The sequence below is a fragment of the Hippichthys cyanospilos genome, chromosome 10 (assembly GCF_059441005.1).
Source record: "Hippichthys cyanospilos isolate Australia breed blue-spotted pipefish chromosome 10, RoL_Hcya_1.0, whole genome shotgun sequence".
NCBI classification, from domain to species: Eukaryota; Metazoa; Chordata; class Actinopteri; order Syngnathiformes; family Syngnathidae; genus Hippichthys; species Hippichthys cyanospilos.
Window position 1 is genome coordinate 11,211,694 of NC_142378.1, and position 11,993 is coordinate 11,223,686.

At 37.1% G+C, this 11,993-nt stretch overlaps 1 protein-coding gene across 3 annotated transcripts in view; it reads right to left on the reverse strand.

Moving 5' to 3' along the window:
- LOC148417066 (adhesion G protein-coupled receptor D2) overlaps positions 1-11,955 on the reverse strand; it is a 71,177-nt gene extending 59,222 nt beyond the window's left edge. Inside the window, exons 1-15 of one of the 3 annotated variants that reach the window (XM_088425917.1) lie at positions 11,701-11,955; positions 11,567-11,603; positions 11,322-11,346; positions 10,396-10,620; positions 6,770-6,955; positions 6,322-6,392; positions 5,869-6,159; positions 5,587-5,698; positions 5,189-5,335; positions 4,995-5,097; positions 4,707-4,818; positions 4,039-4,094; positions 3,818-3,944; positions 3,418-3,521; positions 355-457 (exon numbers count right to left, since the gene is read on the reverse strand). In XM_088425917.1, the coding sequence (XP_088282043.1) occupies positions 355-457; positions 3,418-3,521; positions 3,818-3,944; positions 4,039-4,094; positions 4,707-4,818; positions 4,995-5,097; positions 5,189-5,335; positions 5,587-5,698; positions 5,869-6,159; positions 6,322-6,392; positions 6,770-6,955; positions 10,396-10,620; positions 11,322-11,346; positions 11,567-11,602 (1,698 nt within the window). In that variant the 5' untranslated portion in view covers position 11,603; positions 11,701-11,955. Of the gene's footprint in view, positions 1-354; positions 458-3,417; positions 3,522-3,817; positions 3,945-4,038; positions 4,095-4,706; positions 4,819-4,994; positions 5,098-5,188; positions 5,336-5,586; positions 5,699-5,868; positions 6,160-6,321; positions 6,393-6,769; positions 6,956-10,395; positions 10,624-11,321; positions 11,347-11,566; positions 11,604-11,700 lie in introns of all 3 variants that reach the window. The other 2 variants (XM_088425918.1, XM_088425916.1) reach the window with 2 other exon arrangements.
- Positions 11,956-11,993: the final 38 nt, after the last annotated feature.

Below are 11,993 nucleotides of genomic sequence, written 5' to 3' on the forward strand. Positions count from 1 at the left end.
AAGCCGTATTAAAATTGACAGGTGAACTACTTAATGATCACTCGGTCTATTTGGTACATTAGAAACCTATTAATGAAAGCTTCTAAAAGCAGGGTCAAGAGGTGAAGATCACCCTGACATGACCTCGGGTCAAAGAATCAACTACTGACTATTGGGTGCTAAATGATTGAATAGAACATTAGTGGAATGATGTAGCTATTTGTAAGTGGTTTAAGACAACATTTAGTACAGTATTACTATTAATTCCATTATTATTACTCATATACTATTTGAGAAGGGCTAACTAACGTTCATGCAATTCAGTTAGTTTGCCAATTTTTTTTAAAGAATGTAATTATTAAGTTTATACCGCACCTTGTTGTGAATGGCCGAGCCACTGCATAGGAGAATCACTTGGGCACAGATCAGAGCAATAAACAAATTCTTATGAATGGATGTCCTGTCAGATCGTGGTATGCTAGTGAAAAAGAGGCGGGAAAAAATAGTGAAGCTCTCGCAAAAGTCATTTGTAACAAAATATGTATACATAATATAGATTATTGAACTAAAGTTATGATAATTAAAGAATAATACACTCAAGTATTGTGAATGCACTTATGCATATCACATGTACAATGCAAGTCTGCGCTCAGTACATAAATTGTGATAGTAGCCCCTTCATGCCCTATTAGGATCCCTCTGTGGTCCTTTTGCTAATTAACAGCCACAAAATGCTACCATAAACCTATGGAGTGAATTCACATGCAGACAACTGTAATTAGAAGATTAGCACTAGTCAATATTTGTACCGGCCACAGAAAAAAAAGCTACCATAATGATTTAGAGCTCTTTTTATTGAAATGGTGTGACATCAAATTCTGTTAGAAGAATTGTTAAATGCTTCTTTCCTCCATTGTCAAGTACATATATGAAACGTCTGGAAAGTAATATACAAATTGAAAGTATAAAAAACGGGGAAGAAAATGTTCGGGAATTGAACAGCTGCATTGTAGCAGGTAGTTCCTTAATTCATAGCCAAGTGTCTGTGACAGAGGATGGTATGGGAGTGAGTGAAACAAAAAATGATTTGGAAGAAATGTGCAGTGATGGGTCAATGTATGTTTCAGATTTAGTCAAGCTTGGTCCGCTGCTGTAATTTCTCTAGATTCGAGTATCACACGCACTTGAATATTATACACATCACATTACATTATCTTAACCACTTATCTTGCGCTGCAGCGATCCAATATTTTTGGTATTTGGATATCCTACAGGGCGGTGCTATGGAAGAGTGGTTAGCATATTTGCCTCAAAGTGCAGAAGCCGTGGCTTCGCTGCTGGCTCAGGCCCGCTTGTGTAGATTTTGCATGTTCTTCCTATGCGTGTGTGTGTGTGTGTGTGTTTGTGTGTGTGTTTTTTTTTTCCCCAGGTAGTCTGGTTTCTTCCAACATTCCCCAAAAATGCATAACATGAAAATTGGATGCTCCAGTGTGAATGGTCAAGTCAACAGAAAATCCAAATAGAGTATTCGGGTAAATATAAAACCAATAACATAAACCATTGCTGAATATATATATATATATATATACATATATATATATATAAAATTTTGGTGGGTGAGAAACAATTATAATAACAGAAAACCAAATGACGAAATTCTGCTTAATTAATAAAGACAAAGTTGCACTATTTTTTTAATCAAAATTATGTTGACTTAAATTTAAACTGTGCTTATCAGCACAGTATTTTCCTCTTTAAAACAGTAGAATTTAGGGTAACCTCTCCATTTAAAATTTGAACTATGAGACGAGTTTGTAGTGTGAATTTTCAGTAGGAATGTCAACTGTGTCAGGCTTTCAACATTAAAGTCATTTACGTCTCTCACGCCAGCCAATACGGAGCTCTCGAGCACTGCAAGCCAGGAACTAATGTATGCTATACGCCGTTATAATGGACCCACTGGCAGCAGGTGCCATAAGTCTGTCATTCTTAGCATAATCACATTGCTTGTTTGCACCCCGAAACTGGCGATTGAATGTGATTTCAGAACAGAGATGTGCTGGTTTTATTGGGAGTCTGGTGCAACAGTTGTGGTAGAGCGACTAGGCAATTTGTTAAAACACGCTGCTGGCAACGACTTCAAAATAAAAGTGAACCAATCCAATTCTGTCCATGTAATATCAGGGAAACTGGGGTATATTTTGAAGTTGGCCTTCTCTAGTGTGTTTTATTGTTATTACATATTTTGCTGGCGTGTACACTAAAGAGAATATTTAGGGAAAAGTAAAATTGGGCATGCCTTGTGCATTTCTTTTTCTTTTAACCGAGGTAATCGGATTACTTGAGGACTCATGTTAGCCTCTGGAGGAAGAAGGTGTGCTGGGGCCTATGCTAGCTGTCTTTGGGCAGCAGGCGGGGCATAACCTGAATTGGTTGGCAGACAATCATAGCACACACATAGACAACCATTCACACTCGTGAGGAGAACATGCAAACTTGACACCCTTAACCCTTAATACTTCACCAATGGTTGCTGAGGCAGTGAAGCAGCCAATGAAATGATAAGCCCCTTACTCATAAAAACAAACACAATCCGATCAAAAATATGAACATTCCACTCAGTGGTGCTGTTGTTCTATTACAGACTATAGTCAGACTACACAGAAAATGTATGGAAACCAAAAAGTGTTTAAGATGAAAAAAGAGTTATGAACACAACCACATTGAAAACCTCTAAAACTAGATGAAAATGTGTGAGCCAGAAACTCTTTAGGGTTCAGCATCATTAATCTCTGACCTCACAAATTTGTTTTGAGAAATTACCATAGAGACATGCCAAAATATTGGAAAAAGTATTTTCAGAACAGTGGAAACTTATTGCTGAAAAGTGGGACCAACTCTTTAATTTCCACTGTTCTTGTCAGTATAACACACGGGTTTTCTCAATCGCATGCCTGTAAAAAAAAAAATAATAATAATAACATGTAGATCTGTCAACCTGCACCAAAATGATTGTGCATGGCAAAAAACTCAAATAAAACATTTTCAGTGGGGCATGAAATCCAATGGTCATTTGCTCAAAACCACGGGAGACTTGGTTATGTTTTCCAGTGTTATTTCACTGTTTCCACATTTTGGTCCTGGAGAGCTTCAGTCCTGATTTTTTTTATTCTTTTTTTTTAAATGAATGGGTAATTAAGTTCTGTAGTTTTTAACATACTGGGCACTGTATTTGCAGACAGCAGAAGTGTGTAAACAAATATTGAATCTTGAATTGAACAGACTCTTTGCTCTGTTAATATTTGTGGTGGATGGTCACATACAACTATCAGAGTAGGTGTTTGATCAAACAAATGACATGATGTTTCACCATAGCATCATTCCTGCCTGGAAACCATGTGAGTTTGTGGGTGAGTTTGTGGGTGATCAGGTACTCACTCCAAAACAGTAAACAGCATCAACGTCACCACCAAAGCACACAAAGATGCTCCTGAGCCAATGAAGGTCAGCTTGGTCAAAACAAGCTCTTCCTCAGGACTCCACTAGGAGAAAAGGATGATATGTGTGTGTAAAAGAGAAGAGCAGAAAATATTGTTAGTCAAGTCTGACTGATGTTGTGCCTCTGAAATTAATAGCATGTACAAAAAAAAAAAAAAAACATGAACTACAAGAGCACTGGGACTTAATGTGTGAAAAACTACTGTGTATTGCAGGTATTTTTTTCTTTTGAAATGCATGCTTTATTTATCCAGTGCTGAGTAACACTAACCTATAGGCTTTAAAGTGGATTCTAACTTTATGTGAAGATGTTTAGTGCTGTAGATTCCAAATGAGATACCTTTGGCTTTAAGTAATTCATCAATACTGCAAAGTTTGTGGTATGGTTGCATACACAGGAAGTGACACCAGAGCCAGCAAAGACCACACTGCAGCCATCACTGGACCAACCACTGGTATGGTTATTCCTAACATTGCAAAGAAATGCACATGAACACAATTACTAACTAATTAACAGGATAATACAAATTAGTTATTCATTATTTTGATGTTGAAACTTACACCAGGCTGAAATTCCAGAAGGCACAGACTGGGGAAAATCTTTGTGCATACTCCATCTAGACAAGGATAAAAATTCTCCATTAATATGTTACATCTTTGATGGAAACATTTTTTGAATTTACTTGAAATGCATGAAAGTTGATATTTTTATGACATTTCTATTGTGGTGCACCTAATGCATGGTGAGATAAAATGGGAGCATTAACATGTTATGGGTTCAAAATGATTTTGCAAGTTCTTTTTTAATGCCTACAAGGTGAAGTATACGAGTTAGTTGTGATTTGGAATGGACATTTGGCTTCATTTAATAGATTACTAAATTAATTATTTATTATATTAAATCAGATGGGAGAATCTCATTCTGAAAGTTACTACAGTAACTGTGTCAACTCCAGTGTAGTACTGAGTAGAATAATGCTGCCTGCTCAAGGTTTTCATGGGTGTGGTTCAACTTCCCACAACTAAGATTATGTCATTCGAATTTGGATGTGTAAGCTATTTGTAGCCAAATAGTGGAATTCATTTTGCCTGAATTGTAAAATCAAAAGCTTACACAGCAATCATACCTTTACAATGAGTCTTAAAATGACTTTAATCAATGAACTGATTTACGACCCCTCCCAACATCAACACTTGCTCAAATTCTCGACCATTATATCTCGCATTACCATATGCGATGACGATAAAGTGTACTTGACAGCAACGGGGATCGTTTGGGCCGTGGACGCATCACGGAGAGTGGCTGATATAACAGCAGAAGCCAGGTGACTTGAGACAATTCTGAAGAGGGAGGCACAAGCTTATATAATACAAACATAAAACAGCGACAGAAAGTTTGTGTAACATTCCCCTCAAAACACGGATACAAATCTCTTTCCTTTGCTTTCTTTTGTTTTCCCCAACACAATTCAGCATGTTAACTTAAGAGTATACTGTAGGATCATTAAATGCCAAACCTGTTCACTTTCTCCTGCTGACTCAGAAAATGTTGTGCTGCATCAGAGACAATCTCATTCAAATGGCTATAATGAGTATGAATTAACATAACATCCGTATGTCCTAAAACCAGAAAAAAAATTGTTCTTTAAATAATGTGTAAATAATCAAAGAGCAGTAAGATTTAGTTTTGCATTGTGTGTATTTTGCTTACCAAGTCTCTGGATTCTCTGTAACTCAGAGTCTGGGATAAGGAGCTCATCCTCATCATTTCCCATCACTGTGCTGGAGCTGATGTCAGACGGTTTAAATGATTGACAGCAGCTTTTTTCAGTCAGCTTGTGGCTCTTGATGAATACATCTAATCACAAAGACAGCAGAAGTCACAGAGCAAATAAAAAATAGTAAAATAAGCACATTAAAAGCATCAATTTGCAATGGTAAAGGAAAGAAAATTCTGAATGATGTACATACAGTACGTCAATAATATGCTAGAGGGGTACAAATTATTTTTGTGACCCTCCAAAAATATGAAAACAAATGATGTGAAACGAGTAAAACTACTACAATCAAATGTATCACAGTATATTCTGTATTAACATGTTTCACTACCTATGTTCTTGGTAGAAAGTGAGAAGTTCTTTCCCTCAGCAGAGAGTATATCTGCCAATGTTTCAGTAAGATTGTCAATGCTATTGACAATAGTAAATGGCCCCATGCTGATCTGGAAGAAAATCAGACTTAAAAAAATAATTGTTGGTGCATCTTGTCAGAAATGTGGCCAGCATTTCTGACAACAATTGCAATTGGCTTAACTCACAATCATGCAAAATCCATTTTTCCTAGCTTTAGGCAGTGCATATGTTACCAAAAGTCAAATTGATGTTTTCTCACCCCTTCATCAGTTAAACCAATCCATTGTTGAGCGACATGAGGCTCTAGCATCACACTTGACAGCTTCACATAATCTTTAGCAATGGACGCCATGGCCTCTGCTGCATTCGCGGTTGTTGCATGCCTGCTAGCCAGTGCTGACCAGCCCAACTCCATTCTTTGAGCAAGATAGTGGATATCATTGGATGTGAGGATATTTGGACCAACTGTCTCTATTGTTGCAAGGATAGTCTTGGTCAGGTGATGAAGTAAATGTATCTCTCTGTCCCAGGATATACTGGCACTCTGCTCCTTTAACATGCCAAAAGGACAATGGCAGAAAAATATTAGTCCAATCATTCAGTCCATTGTAATAAAATCCTTCAATATGTTTGCAGTGTTACATTTTCATGTCTTAACTTAATATTAACAACAATGACAAAAAAAAAAAAAAACTCATGAAGTTCAACTTACGGAACTGGTTACAGGGTGTTGACTCAAGAAAGGGGTCTTTGGGGAATGGAGATCTTCTTGAACTTCTATAACTAACAAATTTGAATTGAATTAATACAATTTACAAACTAAAACAGACAACTATTTGACTGAAAAGACAAAAACCTTAAACAGTGGTTTTTAATGTAAACCTGTTGTGCTGATTAAAGCTAATGTATGTTCAAATTGATTTTTACTACCTCAAGGCTAAAAAAAAAGAGAGAGACACTCTGGGGCAAGCAAAAAACTGAATATCTTTTCTTCCTCAGTTGATAATGACTTATTTACTTCTGATGCATATAAAAATGCTGTCAGGGGTGGACGCAATAACCCATACTGTTAAAATAGCTCGTCTAAAACACTGCATCTTATAAAAAAAAATAAAAAATACCGTGTATAGTGTTATCAAAACATACGCTGTCAAAGGCACCTTTCTTATATTGGCAGAGAGCTCCTCTGAAAGAATCACAATTGTCGTGGCTCAAAATCCCCGTAACAGGGTCAAGCATGTCACAGCCTGCATCAGGCTGAGGGTTGTGGACAAATTCCACGGAAAATGCCTGATTCCCCAAGGATTCCCCATCCAATATGGAGTCCAAAAAGACAGACAAGTTACCTAGGAAAAGAAAAGCATAAAGTTAATAACAATCTTTGTAAAAACTATGTAGGACCTAATGGCATGGTCATAATAGCCATTGTTAAACTTTCACCAATGTGTCCTTTTGAATAATTACAAAAGACTAATCTATTCTACTTCCTTCTATCTTCTGCCTTGTCCTGCACCGGCAACAACAGCAATTTGTTTAGGGAGCCTGAATTCTTAGCCGATAAATGATTTTTTATTTTTATGTTTTATTATATGGAGTTTCAAATTGGAATTACCAGGATTGTACAACAATTACATATTTTTCAAATTCCCAAAATTGACATGCTACATCTAAACCTAAGAATTACCCGATAACTCATCCAATGCCAACTATTTTCGTCCCTTACTATTGAAAAAACCTCACTATTGAAAAAAAAAAGTATATATATATATATATATATATATATATATATATATATATATATATATATATATATATATATATATATATATATATATAATAAGTAATAAGTATCTGGGATTAAATGTCTGGAATCTGTAAAGACTTACAAATGTGTTTATGGTATCGAATGAGTTAATCGTGTTATGTAAGTTTGTAATTTTATTCCTTTTACATTTCTTTTACAAATTTCAGTGACTTATTATACACACACACACACACACACACACACACACAAATATATATATATATACACTGTTTGTAAATACTGTATATGTAATGCATCTGTTCCTTTACATTACAAGTCTTCAACATTTCTTCCAACAAAACTTGAAGTCATCTCAACAGAATTGTTAGTGTTTGGAATGGGACATGCACAATGTACGCATTCATTCATCCAGAAAAGCTTTTGTGACATCTAAGGTCACTGATGACGAACCAACATGAAGGCCATGCTTACAGTCCCTGTTGTTAATCATGTCAAAACTGTTTGGTACTTTTGGGGTCATGGACATTAAGGTTTTCAAACACCACACTTACAGAAAGCCTAACTTTATGGAACTTCGCCACAGAGCCGAGGACAAGGGGGACTGACCTTTCTTCCCAAACTCCGCAAAAAGCACATAATAGCTAAATAGGGCTGCACTAAATGAAGAACCCCTGGTATATCCATCAATGGAATCTGAGAAGCCTCCATTTTATTGTGTTGTAGGAGTATCGGGGTAGTCTGTAAAACCTAGATGATGGGGTGGGAAACCCCTAACTGTTAGAAAATCCTAAATTAGTTTCTGAGCACCAACTAGTTCAAGGAATATAAATGTGTTGTCTTTCCTGCACATTCATCCCAGTAGGAGGAGAATTTTGGACTCTCAATACTCACTGGGGATTATGAAGTCAGAATGGGACACACTTTGTTTTCATGGGTGGATTACAAGTGACGTGAGTCACAAAACATTTACAAGAACTGTATGAAGCTCAAATTAAGTAGAGCAGGAGAAACAGGCTAAAGAGAGATTCTGTCAGACCACAAACCCATTAAATATCAACAATGAGCATGTGTGCTTTTACTAACAGTGAATTTTGCCAAAGAAAGAAAGACTCCATTCTCCAGTACAATTTCACATTCTTATAACAGTAGTAGATACTAATACTATCACTGGATTACACATAAATTGCATTTTTCATACCTGGCAATGTAACAGGTTTTGGTAGCAGTTCTGAACAACTACCTACAAAAACAATCCTGATGTAATTTTGGTGACTTCATTCGATAATAAAACTAACAGTCCGAGAAGTAAAACTGCTTGTTAAATGCTCTGCATCAAAGCTCGTTAATTTTTGAGATAGTATGATTTGATTCTTTCCTCATGTTTGCACACAGATTCAAGAAACTCATGCCATTTTTCACATCTCTAGAATGAATTGTCATTGTTTTAAATGGGTATGTTTGTTTGAGGTACATTAACTTTGTGGGAAGGGGGAGGTGCGTGTGTGGGGGAGAGGGAAGAGGGGGCTTTTTGTTGTTGGTTTGTCCCCCTCCACCCACCCAGCATTTATCTCATCGTTCTTAGATTGCCAAATGGGTGGATTCGCCCCACATAAATGCATCTCAGATTTTTGGCACATGTGAAAGTCAGGACATGTGCGGTGCAAAATGGCTTTCGAATGGTCTCTATGTGATTGTTTTTTTTAGCACGGCAACCATACCCAACCCTAATACCAGAGCAGCTAAGCTGCACTGCCAAACCATGACTATGCAGTAGATTCATGTCTGTTCTTGATGAGATCTTTAATTCAATGCAGTAGCCTGTCAATTTTGTTTTCCATTCTGGCGATGCCGAAAGCTGCCCAATTTACCTTTGCACGGGCGAATGCTAGACAGCTTTTTAGGGAGGACTCTATTTCCATTGATGCCCAGTTCCACTTGAAAATCAGCCCAGATGTATTGGGTGAACACTCCTTTTCCATTGTGTTGATTCACTTCTATTCAGTACCCGATCCCACATGTGAATCTTAGGGATACTGCCGGAGAATGACTCATCCTTCACAAATGAGCCCCCAAAGGTGTCCTGCTCCTGACCAATAATAAAAAAGCCATCTGGCTCAATGCTGTCAAAAGTGTGCAAGACATTCACAATGTAGATTGTATGGCCATCAGCTAATAGTGTCCAGCGTCCACCATTCTGATTCCAAGAAACGCAGATCCAGTGCCAGGAGCCACTGGGGTTGAAGACTTCTTGGTAAGCGCCATGAATATCATGTACTAACGGAGCCAGCTGCAAAGGCTTTCCTTGGATCGCGTTTGCACAGAGCTGGAACTCATTAATATATGACTGGCTGGAATAAGAAATGATGGTGGAAATTGCAAAGCAGTTAGAGTTGAAGTGTAAAGAAGTAAAAGAAGTCACCGCCCATAGAAGGAAACTTGTAAAGAGGACGGACATTCCTCCTGTCTGAGTGCCCCCTGAACTCCAGAATCAAAGTTTCACACGAATCCTTTTTTCTCCAGCACACTGCAGCAACAATAGTTAAAACTTTGCCTGGCAGTAAAACACCTACGTGGTGCGGAGAACTTTAAAACCTTATCATACCACACAATTTCAAAACCCTTACCCATACGAAAACAATTAACACTGAAATAACTGAGTCCAAAGTCTAACTTCCACTATCACAAAAAGTGTAGAGGCAACATTACAAAGATTCTAGTACAAAAGTAAGATAATTTCATGCTTTAGGTCTTTTCTTTTAATTCATTTTTTTACTGATGACGGTATTAAAGAAAGTTTATATGCATGGGAAATGTATTGCACTAACCATTGTGCAACATTCACATTTTTTATGTATTTTATTTACTGTATTTCAAACAACATGACAATTTTAAGCTTGTATTTGAAAAGGTTAACTTTTGAATAGGTGTTACATAATTCCAAAGAAAAAGCAAAACATGTGACATATGAATTGTACAGCTAGGTCTCATGCATAAGGATAGCTCAGAATAAACTGAACCTACTTTGCAGGTGAGTCGTGAATTTTTTGGCTATCCACACAGCTTCAGAGATGTTCATGGAATTTAAATAGTGTTTTATCTCTTGCTTCTCAACAGGACTGGAGACACTCGCCAAGGCCCCAGAGCGCTGGTAACATAGTTCGTCTGCACTGTCCCATTGCAACTGATCAGGTATGTATTCATAGGATGTCTCCTCATATGTAAGGGTTCTTGTTTCCAGTATAAGAACTGCTAAAATAGAAAAGTGCCATTAGTGTGGGCAAAAAGGTCATTCTTTATGATTACTTCATGGTAGTAACTTATATATGACTAAAAGATATATTTCACAAAACATGTTTGCATGTACTATAATTGATGTAACTGAACTGGATAAAGTGCCCCTATTCAACTTGTGTCACACAAATAACGTAGAATGTGTGTGTGTGTGTGTGTGTGTGTGTGGGGGGGGGGGGGGGGGGGTAACTGTATACTGTATTAGGAAAGAAACAAATATGTCACTTTTTCCTGTATTACAAGACGAAACAAACAAATGTCTCAACCAAAAAAAAAAAAACACTAAAACAATAAAATAAGGCTGTAGTTAAACTGTACTGGACACGTTTTTCTTTCACTTTTAAATTAAATGCAGAATTTGTATTTCTATTACGTAGGTAGCATAGATGGATGAACAGCTCTGTAATTATCCAAAACAATACTTAGTTTAATATTAAGGTCAAATACACTAAACATTTGTATAAAATACACAGTAAAATTGTATTTGAAAATTAAATATCACAAAGTTTCTAATTTTAGAAGCAATAAAAAAAAGTATGGTCATGCTGGAACATCCTCATGATTGGATGTGTTACACAGTAGCGGAAGGCCAACTTTAGCATCGTGATGAATGCGATTGTTGAATGAAAAAAAAAATAATCAGAAAAATCACTCACCTGATATAAAGGCATGACAAACCACCTGGGAAAAATGGCAGTTCGTTAACTATTGTTGAATAAATAAATACGTTTGATTGTACAGTATTTGTTGTCACGCTTTAATTGGCTGAAGAGGAACTTTACTTCATTGAAAGTTAAAATGTATTTTTACCTGCAACCAGGACGATCACATTCGTAAATATTCAATAAATCAAACAATTATCATACTGTATCATACATACTGAGCCGGGGGGGATACTTACAAGCAGCCTTAACTTGGAAGACATTAACCAGTGCATCCTGAAAATCACATTTTCAGTCAGCGGGTAACTTGGGCTTTTATTTTTTTTCATTTAAAGCGTTAGTTTGCTTACGTATAGAATAAACGCAGTCTTACCTTAATGATTGTCCTGGAAACTTTTTGCACGACTCATATTAACGCTCCACTTTAGTGAGTTTTCCCAGATACAGTACAGTGTGGTATGTCTGTTTCTCAATCACTGCGGTAAAGGAGTCTACCGAAACAAGCGCTTTTTAGTGGTGAGAAAGAGGGGGAATCTGTGAAGAGCAGTGGGTGGGTGTAACAGGCAGAGGACAGCGCCCCGGAGTTGGGTTCAACGAGCCTCTGAGGTCCGCGAGCTCGAGCGTTTCCCCAACTCAGTCTGGCTCGATTACGTCATTCAAGGAGCA